Here is a 15,279-nt window from a genome sequence, read left to right as displayed (position 1 = left end):
ATGCTGCTTCACACATTTTTATACATATCTTTTTTTTCTATTCATAATATATTACTGTATAGATATACATATTCAAAATCATAAACATTTTAGAAGTACTGTTTTTTTCTACTTTGCATTTCAAATTTTCGTCATTACTAGGGCTTATTGAATCTTCAGCCATAGTTTTCTAGAGTACATATTCATTTTTATGTAAGTTATTTTGAATCTGAGTGAAACTATAACAAGTTCCCGCTAACATAACATTAGAAATTTGTTTTTTCATTTGTCTTGTAGAGTTACACTTATGAACTTCACAATATTGTAAATACACAGTATATTGCTGCTTTAAAAATCTTTGATCTTTATAAAGTTGGTTAGGATACTATTCTGCATTTGTAAGTATGAAATTACTGTTCAGGAATAATCATATCCTTTATAAATATCTTTACTAATTTGGTCAAATGTTTTTTCTCAGCTAATGATTGTTACATGTTTAGGCAGATGTGTCTTTTGTACATAGCCATTTGCTCAAAGTAATGTAGAAATAAGCTTTCTAAATATGAAAGGTTTATGACAACTTGAATTTGAGAAGAATCTCTTTTTTTCTGGAGTATAACTAGGTTTAAAAAATTAATTTTTATTTGGAATATATGGTTTGTCTTTGAGAAAAGGGTTTTGTTGTATTTTTCTTTAGTTCAAGTGTTGAGAAAGGCGCAAACTCTGGCCCCCGAGAATAGCTCTGGAGATAGCAAGATACTTGAATCACAGTTCTAGCATTAACTTCTTATATATGAATTTTGGGTAAGTTTCTTGAGTTCTGTGATCTTCAGTTTTCTCCACAAAAACCCTTGTATCATTTAAATAAGAAAATGTGTATAAAGTACTTAACACACATGCAGGCATACAAATACATACAAAGTGCCCACTATGCTACAAGCATCAATATTATTATTATTATTATATGCCTTTGAGGAATACTTTTGACATATAGCCACCTTTCTCCAAATTGCTCTACTTCCTGAGCCCCAGAATTGTCTGCTTTCATCCTGCTTTTGGAGAACCACTCTGGTTCCTATCCTACAGCACCCTGTACTTTTCCTTCCATTTCTTAGATCTTTGCTACTGAAAGTATAAGTCCATGGACCAGCAGAATAGAGAACTTTTTATAAACATCTCAAAGCCTTGAGAACTCTTTAAACATTTCTGTTGGTTATGTACTTAGGAGTGGATCATTGAGTCAGAGTATACATGTTCAGTTTTGGTAGTCATTACATGTTTCTCCACCAGTTTACACTTTTTCCAAGTGTTTGCACTAATTTATATTTCCACCAGCAATAGAAAACTTGCAGTTAGTCTATATTTTCACCAGTGCTTGGTGCTGTCTCTTTGTTGCTGGGTGGGCATGTTGTATCATATTATGTTGTGGTTTTAATTTACATTTCTCTGGTGACTAAAACTACTGAGCATCTTTTCATGTGTTTATTGACCAGCTACATCTCTTCTTTCCAAATTTATTTTCCTGGAAGACATTTGATTTCTTCTGAAATGCCTAGGCTTTAAGTAAATTGCAGTCCTGGTGCTGATGGTTATTCCTTCTTCTATCAATACTTCTCCACTTTTAGGAGCTCCTGGATTATAATACCACAGGGATTCCTTGGGACTAAGAATGTACAGATAATACTTTTTCTCTGACAGATACTTGTTTTTCTCAGATATAAGAGATTAGTACACCCAATTTGAATTCCCCTCTCAAATTCTAGAGCTGCAATACGAGTAGTGTATGAAACTTAAATTGTATGTTCAAACAACTAAATATTAATGTCAGTCATGCATTCCGTCCATACAGAAAATAGTTACTGAACGAGGGAGATCAATAACAACAAAAAATAGGTAATTACAGCACTTGATGTTAAGTGCCATCATGGAGAGGAGCTGTGATTGTACATTGGAGGGTCATTTAATTCAGACAGTTGAGTTGTTGGCAGGAGGGGTGGATAGAGGTGTTGCTTAGGGAATGCTTACTGGAATGGTACTTGAGGTAAACTTCAAAAGACAAATGAAACTTGGACAGGTGAAACATTAGAGATGGGTGATTGGGCACATAGTTGGGTCACATGTTTAACTGAATTTGTTTATTATACTCAGTAAAATTCCACTGAAATTTACTGAATGCTTATCATGAGCTAGACATATGTTAGCCTTGGAAATGGAAAGAAGAGCCCTGATGGTGAAATCAAAATGGTTGTAAATGACTAAAGTATACCATTTGAGGTGAAGGAATGGTGAAAGATGATATTAGAAAGGTAGGCAGATGCCTAAATATGTATTACAGAAATACTGTATATATATATATCTATGAAACTAAACAAAGCCTCTACTGTTATATTAGTCATTCAGATTACCTCCTCATCCCAATTTTCCAACTGAGTACAGAACAGGGATGCCGGATGCCTTAGTTGTTGAGCATCTGCCTTTGGCTCAGGTCGTGATCCCGGGGTCCTGGGATGGAGTCCCGCGTCAGGCTCCCTGTGGGGAGCCTGTTTTTCCCTCTGCCCATGTCTCTGCCTCTCTTTATGTCTCATGAATAAGTAAATAAAATCTTAAAAAACATACTAGGATAGGTTTCAGCTTCCTAGTATCAGTAGAACCTTCATTTTGGTGCTACCATAATTTGACCTGTGTCTCAGAACTTCTGTCCAACACCATTATAAAAAGTTGTTGAATCTTCCCTTTGCTTTTTATTTCAATCAGCTTGCGGTATCTGTACCCGGAGGATGTATAGAAGACTAATCTTTCTTGCTCTTGAATATTTCATAGTATATCCCCAACTCCCCCCCACTGCTGCCCCGCTCCTTAAACCTAAGGCCAGTTTCAAGGTCTTGCCCTAAAATTGTTAGAGCCATGAAAGGAGCCTTATAGCTAGTGTAGTAAAATATTCCACTATAACTAGAAGAGTTATGTCCCTACCATCTCATTTTGGAATTCTGGGTCCCACTGCACCCAAACCCAAGTCATTTTTGCATACAGTGTTTAGATACTGTAGTATTTTTAATATAATAGTATTATTTTAGAGATTGAGTGAAATTTGGGATACACTGTACTTTGTAATCAGTATATAATTACTAAGAACATAGGTTTTAGAATCAGTCTTGGATTTAAATACTGATTTTTTTCCATTTGTAGTCATTTTTAATGTTTATAAGCCTCAGTTTCCTATAAAATTTCCTCTCACGGTTGTTATAAAGTTAAAATGAAGTAATGTACTTAAAAATGTTTAGCATGTGTGCATATACATAGACCTACAGCTGCTAGTTGTCCTCAGATTAGTGGGAAAGAATCATGAACTATCCTTAAATAACCCCCACTAGAAATTACACAGGAGCTTGCTATTTGAAGTTTGTGCATGCTTCTGAGAAAGATCTGGGTTGCAATTAAATCCTGTAGTCACGTTGAAGGATAATGCCCATCTCTTTTGTAGTCTCTCCTGTGCTTTCACTTGAAGACCCTCCTGATGAATTTAATGTACATTTTTGTAGCCTAAATTTTAAGTCAGGTCATTGCAAATGTACCCTGAAAGTTTTAGGAAACTTCTTCAGTTATATTCAGTAATATGGTGATAGATTTGATATTACTTGTCTAGGCTAATACTTTTCAAGTGCCAAAAAAGAAACTTACAAATAAATTTAGTACATAGGTCAGGGGCTTTGTAAAAGCATAGGAAATATCACATGTAGCTGTTTGTGCTTTGAAGTGTATAAAATTAATTTTTTTGCAGACTGAAACTTTCTCTTTACTGGTATAGTTCAAATTATTATATAGTATGTCCGTGACCTTTACAGCAGAGGGACATTTGACAAACCTTTGCTTTTATTTGAGCTTAGCAGAGAAATAGATCTTAATTCAGGTCTAAAATAATACTTTGTTTCATAATTGTTCCTTTTGTGTTACTAGATATACTAATAATGAAATTGAATGAGGAAGTAGTTACTATGAATTAATATGGAATAATGTACTACCTAACACAGTTACATGAAGTCCTGCATGTTGTGCATACAGAAAAATGTGTTAGAGCTGGAAAACATCTAGAAAACGGCAACTGAAATCATCAGGAAACTAGACTGGTTTAAAAGACTTATATCCTTCAGTGTGGAATGATTTTTAGGGATATAATTAGAAAAATCTTATAGTTGGAAGGGGAATTAGGCTTGATGTAGTCCAATCTGTAACTTAATGCAGGAATCTATCTAATGGTAATCCTGACAAATGGCTGAGCTTCTTCTGTTTGAATATTGGACAGTACATGCTACTGGCTTTAAATCCAGGCCTTACCGCTTCATAGCTGAACGACTGTGGGCAAATTTTTAACCTCTCTGTGTCCCATTTTCCAGGCTTGGTAGTTATTGCCAGTAGCTTTGTCCCTTGAAATAGGCAAAGACTACAGGAGACCTGACCTTCAGCCCCCTCCTATCTACTATTGAGAGACTAATTGAGAATCAAGTGTTAGTGTTACACAGCCTGTGAAAAAGGTATGTTCAGTATATTATTTCACTCATATGTGGAATTTAAGAAACAAGTAAGCAAAGGTAAAAAAAAAAAAAACCCAGAGAGGCAATCCAAAAAATAGACTCTTAGTTATAGAGAACGAACTGGTGGCTACCATAGGGGAGGTAGGTGATGGAGATTAAGGAGTGCACTTGTCATCATGCGCGTTAGGTGATGTATGGAAATGTTGAATCACCATATTGTACACCTGAAATTAATATTACCCCTGTATGTTAACTAACTGGAACTTAAAAACTTTAAAAAATTGGCAAAAGATTTGAACAGACACTTAAGACATGGGTGTCTGATAAACACATGAAAAGATGTTCAACAGCATGAATCATCAGGGAAATACAAATTAGGAGCTATCACACACCTAGTGAAATGGCTAAAATTAAAAAAAAAATTGCTGACAAACCAAGTGCTGGGAAAGACGAACTAGAACTCATATATACCACTGGTGAGAATACAAATGGTACACAATGCTGGGAAACAGTTTGGCAGTTTAAATATAAACTTACCATACAACCCAGCAATCCAATACCTAGAAATCTACTCAAAAGAAATGAAGACACATTGGCCTCACCTACCCACCCTCACTACAGACACAAATAGCAGACTTACTCATAATCTCCAAAAGCTGGAAACTGTCTATCAGCTGGTGAATGGATAAACACATTGTGTGATACACATACAATGGAACATTACTCAGCAATAAAATAGAATAAACTGCTGATAAATGCAAAAAGAAAAAATCCACAAAAGTGGGCGAATCTCAAAAGCATTAAGCATAAGAACCCAGAGTTGAAAGGTTACATACCACATGGTTTCATTTATAGAATGTTCAGAAAAATACTATAGTAACAGGAAACAGGTCAATAATTGGCAGGAATTGGGGATGAGGGAAGGGGACTGACTGCAAAAGGGTATGATGGAGTTTTTACATGATGATGGAAATGAGTTACGTTTGATTTTAGTGATAATTCCATGACCATATTTGCAAAAATTCATGGTACCATATAAGATGGACATATTTTGAACTTCAATAAAATGACTTAAAAAAAGGTACACATAGGGTATAGTGTTAAGTAGGAAAGTTTCTTGAGTAGGGGTTAGTTTTCAGTATAGGCTGGAGTAGTGAAAAAGGATTCCTAGAGCAGGTGACCGTTCGTTGAAAGAGTTTCTGTCAATTATTCCTAGTTCTTCTTGAACAATATAAATCAGTTTCATTCTTCTGTATGACAGCTCTTCACCTTATCAAATATAAAATTCTAAAAAGCATAGATAGTGTAAGTATGGATTTTTTTTCCCCATAAAGTTCCATAGCTTTGAAGAATATTTTGTGTAATTTGGCTGTGATTTAGAAAAAGCATAGTGGAACATGAATGAGTGGTAAATTTGTAGAATTCATTTACCCAAGAAATTGTGTGGGCTATAAATTTATTTCTGTTAGTTCATGGATGGTAGTTCAGCAAAATTGCAAATCTGAAGTTCAAAACTTTTGAATTTTAAAGTATACTAAATACTGGGGATCCCTGGGTAGCTCAGCGGTTTAGCGCCTGCCTTTGGCTCAGGGCACAATCCTGGAGTCCCAGGATCGAGTCCTGCGTCGGGCTTCCTGCATGGAGCCTGCTTCTCCCTCTGCCTGTGTCTCTGCCTCTCTCTCTCTCTCTCTATCATGAATAAATAAATAAAATCTTCAAAAAATAATAATAAAGTATACTAAATACTGAATTAATTCAATTCAGCTGTGAATGGCAGCGATCTTCAAAAAAAAAAAAAAAAAGAGTGACTTAAACAAGATAATACTTTGTTTTCTTCTAACAGTCTGAGTAGATGCTAGAATGTTGTTATACCCAGTGGCATCAAAAACATGGGCTTCTCTCTTCTGTTGCTCCCACCTGCCTAACCCTGTCCTCAAGGTTCAAGATGATGGCTTTGGAATTCCAGGCTTTAGGATGGAGGAAGGGTGAAGAAGCAGCTTGTGAGGGACCTTTCTACTTACATGTTTTTGGCCAGAATATAGTAATATGGCCCATCTAGTTAAAAGAGATGTTAAGATGCAGCCTCTGCTCTGGGTAGCTGTGAACTCAGGTGTAATTTGGGAGTCTGTCTGGGAAGGAAGGGTGGAATAAACACTGGGAGTGCCAGCAAGCAGTATGACAGAACTACTTTGTTCACTTGTTAAGTGTTTAGCACAGTGCTTACCATAGTAGGCATTCGTTAAATAGCTGTTTCGTGGATAAATATTCCTTATTACTTGTATTCATCTGGATATTTACTCTGTATATATGATAAATCATGGTGGATTTGTCTATCCCTGATAATTCTTTTTAAAATTTTATTTATTTGACAGCATAAGCTGGGGGGAGGAGCAGAGGCAGAGGGAGAAGCAGAAGCAGACTCCCGACTGAGCAGGGAGCCTGATGCAGGGCTCCATCCTAGGACTCTGGGATCATGACCTGAGCTGAAGACAGATGCTTAACTGACTGAGCCACCCAGGTGCCCCATCCATGCTATTTTTTTTTTTTTAATGTTCTTTCTTATCTGTGTTCTTCCTTTACAAAGTATCTCTAATAGTCTGCAGACGGATTTAATACCATACAGAATTTATTTTAGCTCCTTTATTGCTGGTGTTTTTCCCCTTGCTAAAATTGGAGTCCTGTTAAACCTCTCTTTTCATGTGTATTTGATCAACATAGTCCTGGCATGTGGAAAGTACTCAGTAAATGTTTTTAGATTGAGTAAATGAATGGAAGTAAAACTGATGAATCCAAGCCTTTTTTTTCCCCCCCAATTACTTCCCTAGAAGAGTTTATGGTTATAATACAGAAGAAATTCTTGGTCTTAAATCTGTTTTTCTTACAAGACTCTTAGAAATATTCCTTTGGCTTTCAGGTAGAATATGATTATGAGATAATTTGGATTAAATTAATTATTACTAAGTACTAATTCACATAAGTTATTAGGCAATATGGACTAATATAGTTCAGTAAAAGAAGAGGCATTCACAATGTATTTGACACTTTTTTTTTTTTTTTAAGATTTTATTTTTACACAATCTCCACCCCCAGCATGGTACTCGAAGTCACAACCTCGAGTTCAAGAGTTGCATGTTCCATTGACTGAGCTAGCTGGGCTCCCCTCAATACATTTGACTCTTGATCTCAGATGTCTAATTAGTTTATCAGCATCCCTGTTTCAAGGAATAATGTCATTTCTTTTCCAGTGCTTCATGGGGAAAAGTTTCTTCAGATATAAAAATAAATGAGTCAGTTATTTCCTCAAATATCATAAAGTAATGCTTTTTAAAAAATTACTTTTGTTTATTTTTAAAAGTTTTATTTATTTGAGAGAGTGAGTGAGAGAGAGAGCATGCAAGCAGAGGGAGAGGAAGAAGCAGACTCCCTTGCTAAGTAGGGAACCTGACATGGGTCTGGATCCCAGGACCCTAAGATCATGACCTGAGTTGAAGGCAGATCCTTAACCAACTGAGCCATCCAGGTACCCCCCAAATTACTTTCATTTAGAAGTTTTTTTTCAGTTTTATTGAAGTATGATTGACAAAATTGTAAGATATTTAAAACGTACATCATGTGGGCAGCCTGGGTGGCTCAGCGGTTTAGTGCCACCTTCAGTCCAGGGGGTGATCCTGGAGACCCAGGATTGAGTCCCGTGTTGGGCTCCCTGCATGGAGCCTGCTTCTCCCTCTGCCTGTGTCTCTGCCTCTCTCTCTGTGACGCTCATGAGTAAATAAATAAAATCTTAAAAAAATAAAATGTATATCATGATGATTTGATGTATAAGTTGCAAAAGGATTTCTCCCATCTAGTTAACACACCTATCATCTCACATTTTATGTTTATAAATGTATATATAAAAATAATATACATAAATACATATATATCTTATACATGTATGAACATTTAAATTATGTATGAACATTTAAATTTTTCTCTTAGCAAATTTCAGTTATATAATAGTGTTTTCAGTGATAGTCACCAAGTTTTATATTAGATCCTCAGATCTTACTCATCTTATAGATGAAAGTTTGTACAGTTTTACCAAACTCCCCTTTTCTACGAGTTTGACTTTAAGGTTCCACATATAAACAATATCATGCAGTGTTTGTCTTTATCTGGCTTATTTCGTAAGTGAGAGGCATAACGCCTTAAAGTCTTTCCACATTATTGCAAACAGGACTTTCTCATGGTTGAATAATGTGTGTATGTGTGTGTATGTATGTATCACGTCTTTATTCATTTGTTGACAGACACCTAGGTAGGTAGTTTCTGTGTCTTGGCTGTTGTGAATAATGCTGCAGTGAACATGAAAGTGCTGATATTTCTCTGATACCCTGTTTTCATTTTTTTTTTCTTTTGGGTATATACTCAGAAATGGGATTGCTGGATCATATGATAGTTTTCTATTAGTTTTTAATTTTCTATTTTTTAAGGAACCTCCATACTTTTTTTTTTTTAATAGTGGTTGTACCAATTTATATTCCCACCAACAGTGTGTGTTTCCTCTTTTCTCACATTCTTGGCAACACTTATCTCTTGGCTTCTTTTTTTTTTTTTGTGGCAGCTATTTTAAAATTCAGGTGTGAAGTGATATACATTATACTTTTGATTTGCATTTCTTTGATGATTGATGTTGAGTACCTTTTCATGTATTTGCTGGCTATTTGTATGTCTTCTTTGGAAGAAGTTTATTCAGTTCCTCTATTTTTTCTTTTAAATATTTTATTTATTCAGTAGAGACACAGAGAAAGAGGCAGAGACAGAGGGAGAAGCAGGCTCCTTGCAAGGAGCCTGATGGGAGCTTGATCTCAGGATGCCATGATCACTAGCTGAGCCGAAGGCAGATCTCAACCACTGAGCAATCCAGCTGCCCCTGTTCCTCTATTTTTTAATCAGGTTTTTTTTTTTTTCTATTTAGTTTTGAGAGTTCCTTATATATTTTGGATATTAACCCCTTCAGATATATGATTTGCAAGTATTTACTTCCATTCTGTAGGTTGCTTTTTCATCTTGTTTCCTTTTCCGTGCAAAAATTTTTAGTTTGATGTAGTCTCACTTGTTTATTTTTGCTTTTGTTGTCATTGCTTTTTTGGTCAAATCTAAAAAAATCATTATCAAGACTTACGTCAAGGAACTTACCACCTATGTTTTCTTCTAGAAGTTTAATGGCTTCATAATCTGTTTTGAGTTGATGTGTGTGTAATGTGTAAGATAGGGTTCTAGTTTCATTCTTTTATATTTGGCTGTCCACTTTTCCCAGCACTATTTATTGAAGAGATTATCCTTTCTCCATTGTATATTCTTGACTCTTTTGTTGAAAATTAATTGACCCATATATGCATAGGTTTATTTCTGGGTTCTCAATCCTATTCCATTGACCTATGTGTCTTATTTTTATGCCAGTATTTGACTGTTTTAATTTTTAAAACTTGGAATATAGTTTGAGGTTGGGAACAGTGATTCTTCTAGCTTTGTTCTTTCTCAAGATTATCTTGGGAAAAAAAAAAAGATTGCCTTGGCATTTGGGGTCATTTGTGGTTCCATATAAACTTTAGGATTTTTTTTCTGATTCTATGAAAAATTCCATTAGAATTTTGATGGAGGTCACATTGAATCTGTAGGATGCTTTGAGTAGGAGAGAGATTTTAACATTAACAGTCCTTCTGTGAATGTGATATATCTATTGTGTCTTTTATCAGTGTCTTATATTTTCAGTGTACAGATCTTTCACCTCCTTGGTTATATTTATTCCTAAGTATTTTATTCTTTAGATGAAATTGTAAGTGGCATTGTTTTCTTAATTTCTCTGATAGTTCATTGTTTGTGTATAGAAACACAACCGATTTTTGCATATTGATTTTGTATACTGTAGCTTTATTGAGTTTGTTGACAAAGTAATACTTTGTCATTAAATTTTTTTTGATTAATTTCACTTTCTATTTTCTTTTTTTTTTTTTTGGTTTAAGCATATGGCATCAAAAAACAAAGAATCCATCTGTTTGTCAGAGTCTTTGCTCTTATTTCTTTGATCTGGAAAGAGTGTATATGTTCTTAGTAGTCTGTAGTTTCAATTATCAAATAGGGAAGGAGGAAGTGAACTCTTTTTTTTTTTTTTTTTTTTTGTATTGACAAGGGGATGCAGCATTGGTTACTTTTATTGAGGCTGGAATTTGAGGAGAGATCTATTTTTTAGGCCTTGCAGACAAGTGTATGGGTAATATGAAATTCCCAAAGGTGAGTACTAAACTATGCAGTCATCAAGAAACCATTAGGTTATTTTAATGGAGTAGAAAGTCCCTGAAATTGACTCAGCTGTAAAAAAAGAATGAAATCTTGCCATTTGCAACAACATGGATGAATCTAGAGCATATAATGCTAAGTGAAGTCAGTCAGAGAAAGACAAATACCATATGATTTCACTCATATGTGGAATTTAAGAGACAAACAAAAGAGACAACAACAAAAACAGACTGTTAAATACAGAGAACAAACTGGTGATTACCTGAGGGGAGAGGGGGGTGTTGGGTGAAATAGGTGAGGAACATTAAGAGTGCACTTACCATGATGAGCACTGAGTAATGTGTAGAATTGTTGAATCACTGTATTGAATACCTGAAATTAATGTAACAGTATATGTTAATTACACTGTAATTAAAAAAAATTAAAAAAAGAAAATCCCTGAAATTGACAATATTTTTTTGGAGTTCTAGAGACATATTTGAAATCTTAGGATAGATTGCTTGACCTTGATATAATGGCTCCCAATTTGTTTGTTTTATTATGTAAGCAAAGTAAATTTCAAGCTTCACTGAAGTCTTTGAGATGATAATTTACCACTTGAGAAAGTTATAAAGGTAAAAATAATCTCTAATAACAAGAAACTCAGTTCTTCCTAGGTCAGCCCATTTCATGTGTGTATTGTTTGGACGGGGGAATTTTTATGTGTAGTTAAACTTCCTATGAACTGAAGTGAGGCAGCTTGAGATTACATGTTGTGCCACTTCGTACTGCATCACCTTGGAGAAGTAACTTTTCTTTGCCTCAGGTTTCTCATCTCTACAATGGAGGATAATAATACTTCATAGAATTGTGGGGTTGAGTGAGCAGGGTAATTAGTACTTAGAATAATGCTTAGGATAGAACAAGCAATAAATGTCATTGTCATTTTCTATCATTGTTATTAACATATTTGTTTTAATGATTTGAAACTTGACTCCAAGAAATATTTAGGAGAAACTGTCACCTGATTCTTTGATTTTAACATATAGGCTGTGTGCCATCAAGTGAAATAGAGGACATAGGTTTGGTGGAGGAAGGGGTGGAAATGCTGAGTTTACTTCTGAACAAGCCGAATTTGAGGTATTTATGGAATAATACTAGTATTGAGATAACATGAATTTGAAGAAGAGGGCAGAGTCTTTGGCACATCGGATGTATAAGAGATGGGTTAGATAATTTAAGGATCTACTTTGGTTATAGATTTGGGGACACTATAAGTTTGTCCCCTACTTTGGGACACTACATTTTAAAGAACAGGTGGAAGCCCTAAAGGAGACCATGTGAGAGTTAGTAAAAGAACCAGGAGAGAGAAGTGCCACCAAAAAGGGAGAGTAATTAATGTTGTCAGTTGCAAAAGAGATTACAGCAATCTGAGAACTGGAAAGTATACATGGCTTGATAATTAACAGTTCTTTTGTGACCATTTGGTTTCAGTAGAGGAGTTAAGGCAGAAGCCAGATTGCAGTGACACTAGAAGAGTGAAAAGGGAGGAGGAACAGACAATAAATGTACATTACTGTTTGGAGAAATGTTGATGAAACAAATGTTCAAAACTAAAAGAAGATGCAGGGTAAATGAAAGATTTGGGACAGGATACTGATGGGCTAAGGAAAGGGAGTTATTAGAAAAGAGAAAGGTTGAGTATAAGGAAAGTGTAGAAGAGAGGAGATCAAGGCCACAAGTTGATGACACTGGCCTTGAACAGGAGGAGGGTGAAAACATCTAAAACTGGAGCCAAGAGAGATCTGGATATAATCAAGCCTTGAAGATAGAGGAAATCACTCATAAGGACTTCATTTCCCCCCAAAGAAATGGAAGGGGAATTTGCTGAAAGGCGTCAAGGGTTGATTAGGTATTGTGAGGAGAATGGTCAATATTTAGAATAGTAATTGAGGGAAATAGGAGGGGAGGCTGACAAATTTGATTTCTAGTGGAGGGATTTTTCATTTGAGCAGTATCTGGATAATACTTGTAGTGTGGATACTATGAATGTGTTATATGAAAGAGAAAGGCCTATTATTTCATTTAATGCAAGATACATTTATTTGGCATGTATTATGTCCATAATACTGTGCTATGTGCTTGTGGGAGATTCAGATGAATACTGACTGCCTTACTTGAGGTGAGGGTGGATATGAGCTCATAGCTCATGTTGTATGATTTATTAAGACCACAAATATTTATAATAGCCGAAAATGATAAATGATACTTGAGCTTTGTAAACATACTTATGAGGGTTTGAAAAAAGTAGAGATTCCATTAAATAAGGGGAAATAGTAAGGCTTTATGGAAAAGGCAAAAACCCCATAAAATAAGGGCTACATGTGTATTTTCTGATGAAAATAGTAATGAAACCAGTTACAAGTTTTTAACTTATTACAGCAGTCATTCATTCTTCTAAAATACAATGACTGACATTAACCAGAAATGAAGAAATGAAGAGATTAACAAAACATAGTGAATTCTGTCCAATCCAAAAGATGTTCCAAACTTGGTTATTTTTATTTTTATTTTTTTTGCAGTAATACAGAATTCTGTAATCCTTTCCACAAATACTCAGTGAACTTCTCCTAAGAAGCATTTTCTTCCTGTAGGAGTGCATACTCTAGTAGAAGAAACAGAAGTATAAAGAACTTAAGTTCTTTGGGCAGCCCCGGTGGTGCAGAGGTTTAGCGCCGCCTGCAGCCTAGGGCCTGATCCTGGAGACCTGGGATGGAGTCCTATGTCAGGCTCTTGCATGGAGCCTGCTTCTCCCTCCTCCTGTGTCTCTGCCTCTCTCTCTCTCTCTCTATCATAAATAAATAAATCTTAAAAAAAAAAAAAAAGAACTTTGCAATAAGTTATATAAAAGTGGTATACGTGAGTGAAGAAATTTGGAGTTAGAATGGAAGGAAGAATGAATAAATGACTATGTTGCTATGACAGCAAGTTTTTTCTTTTTCTTTTCTTTAGTTGGAGAACATCAATTGACAGGCCATAAAGTGGCAGTTAAAATCTTAAATAGACAGAAGATTCGCAGTTTAGATGTTGTTGGAAAAATAAAACGAGAAATTCAAAATCTAAAACTCTTTCGTCATCCTCATATTATCAAACTGTAAGTATTTTTGTACGTGATAATGTAAAAAAGCAACTGTGTGATGTCTTTCCTATGAATTTACTAATTGTTTATTTTTAACTTTTTATAAAAGTATAAATTTTTTATATTTATTTTCAGCAAGTATTAATTCATTTAACCTCTATCAATCCTTTCTTGCATATTTAAGTCATTTTTCAAATTTGATACTATTTTCAAGTGATGAATGCAGCTTAAAAGTTGACTCTTCTCTAGTAGTTACTTTGAAAGGCATTTAGGGCTTTGATATTCATTTTATAATTTTCTAGTCTCTTAACATTACAGTTATTTCTTTTTAGAAAGGTAGACTGTAACTGTTAAAAGGTTATCCACCATTATACTTGCAAAACTGCAATAATTACTGTGATTAATAATTACTGTGATACCAAAGCTCTTACGAAGCCAAGTGGATTTTTCTTTTTGATAGGACAAGTTACAAACTTAAAAGATAAGTAAATATGAAGGGACTTATAGTTGATTAATTATAATGAAAGATAAATTAAAATTGATTAGACCCATAGAAAATGTAGATACTGAGTATGTAACAGTATTCTTTTAAATTACTTAAAGTTGTAGTTTAATATTTACTGAGAAAATGTCATATGTTAAACACTGAAATTGTCTCTTTTTCATCTTAAAGTTTGGATAGAATTTTGTAAAATAAATATTAATCTTGTTGAGTACTTGCTAATGGCTAGGTATGCTGAGCATTTTACATATATAATTTCACTTTCTCCTTTTAATAAGCCTATAGGGTAGGTAGTATTGTTTTCAGTTTATAAATAAGGAAATTGCATGTCTAGAGAGTATCAGCAGTGTGTCCAAGGTCAAAAAGCCAGTAACTTGCAGAGCTAGTAGTTTATATCTGACTCCAAATGCCATGCTGTTAATGCTTTTCTCCAGTCTTTCTTAAAACAAAGTTATATAAATTCCTTTTAAGGAGAAAATAAATTTGTGGATAATTATTTTTAGTATATTGTTACTTAAGTACATAGAAACAAAGAATTAGATGTAATAAACTCCATTATGCTTAGAGCTTTGACCCTATTTTGAAACCAAAATAAATTCACAATTTGAATAAAAGGCAATGAATGAAGTCAATGAAATTCAAAGTAGTATCTAGGGTATAATGTGATAAATAATGGTGGTTTCCAAAAACCAAATCATGGTTAGTTTTAATAGTAGAAGGACATCCAATACCATATTTATAGTTTGATTCAAGTAATGTTGAAGAGAAAGCCTGTTCATATGTATGTATTGTAAAAAAAAATCATCATTAATGTCTTTGAGGCTTTTTTACTAGTTCATTATAATCAGATATTATATTTACCCTGAACTTTG

The 15,279-nt window shown here is 34.5% G+C and overlaps 1 protein-coding gene across 4 annotated transcripts in view; it reads left to right on the top strand.

Moving 5' to 3' along the window:
- Positions 1 to 15,279, top strand: part of PRKAA2 (protein kinase AMP-activated catalytic subunit alpha 2) — a 69,780-nt gene that overhangs the window by 15,647 nt on the left and 38,854 nt on the right. For all 4 annotated transcript variants that reach the window (XR_005990197.1, XR_005990198.1, XM_041770525.1 and 1 more), the window contains exon 2: positions 13,779 to 13,920. Coding sequence is in view for 2 of the 4 variants with exons in the window: in XM_041770525.1 (XP_041626459.1) it covers positions 13,779 to 13,920 (142 nt within the window). In the remaining 2 variants the exon portion in view is untranslated. The remainder of the gene's footprint in view (positions 1 to 13,778; positions 13,921 to 15,279) is intronic.

The sequence above is a fragment of the Vulpes lagopus genome, chromosome 10 (genome assembly GCF_018345385.1).
Source record: "Vulpes lagopus strain Blue_001 chromosome 10, ASM1834538v1, whole genome shotgun sequence".
Classification (NCBI taxonomy): Eukaryota; Metazoa; Chordata; class Mammalia; order Carnivora; family Canidae; genus Vulpes; species Vulpes lagopus.
The sequence above is the reverse complement of the archived record's forward strand: the minus strand, read 5'-3'. Positions and strand labels throughout refer to the sequence as shown.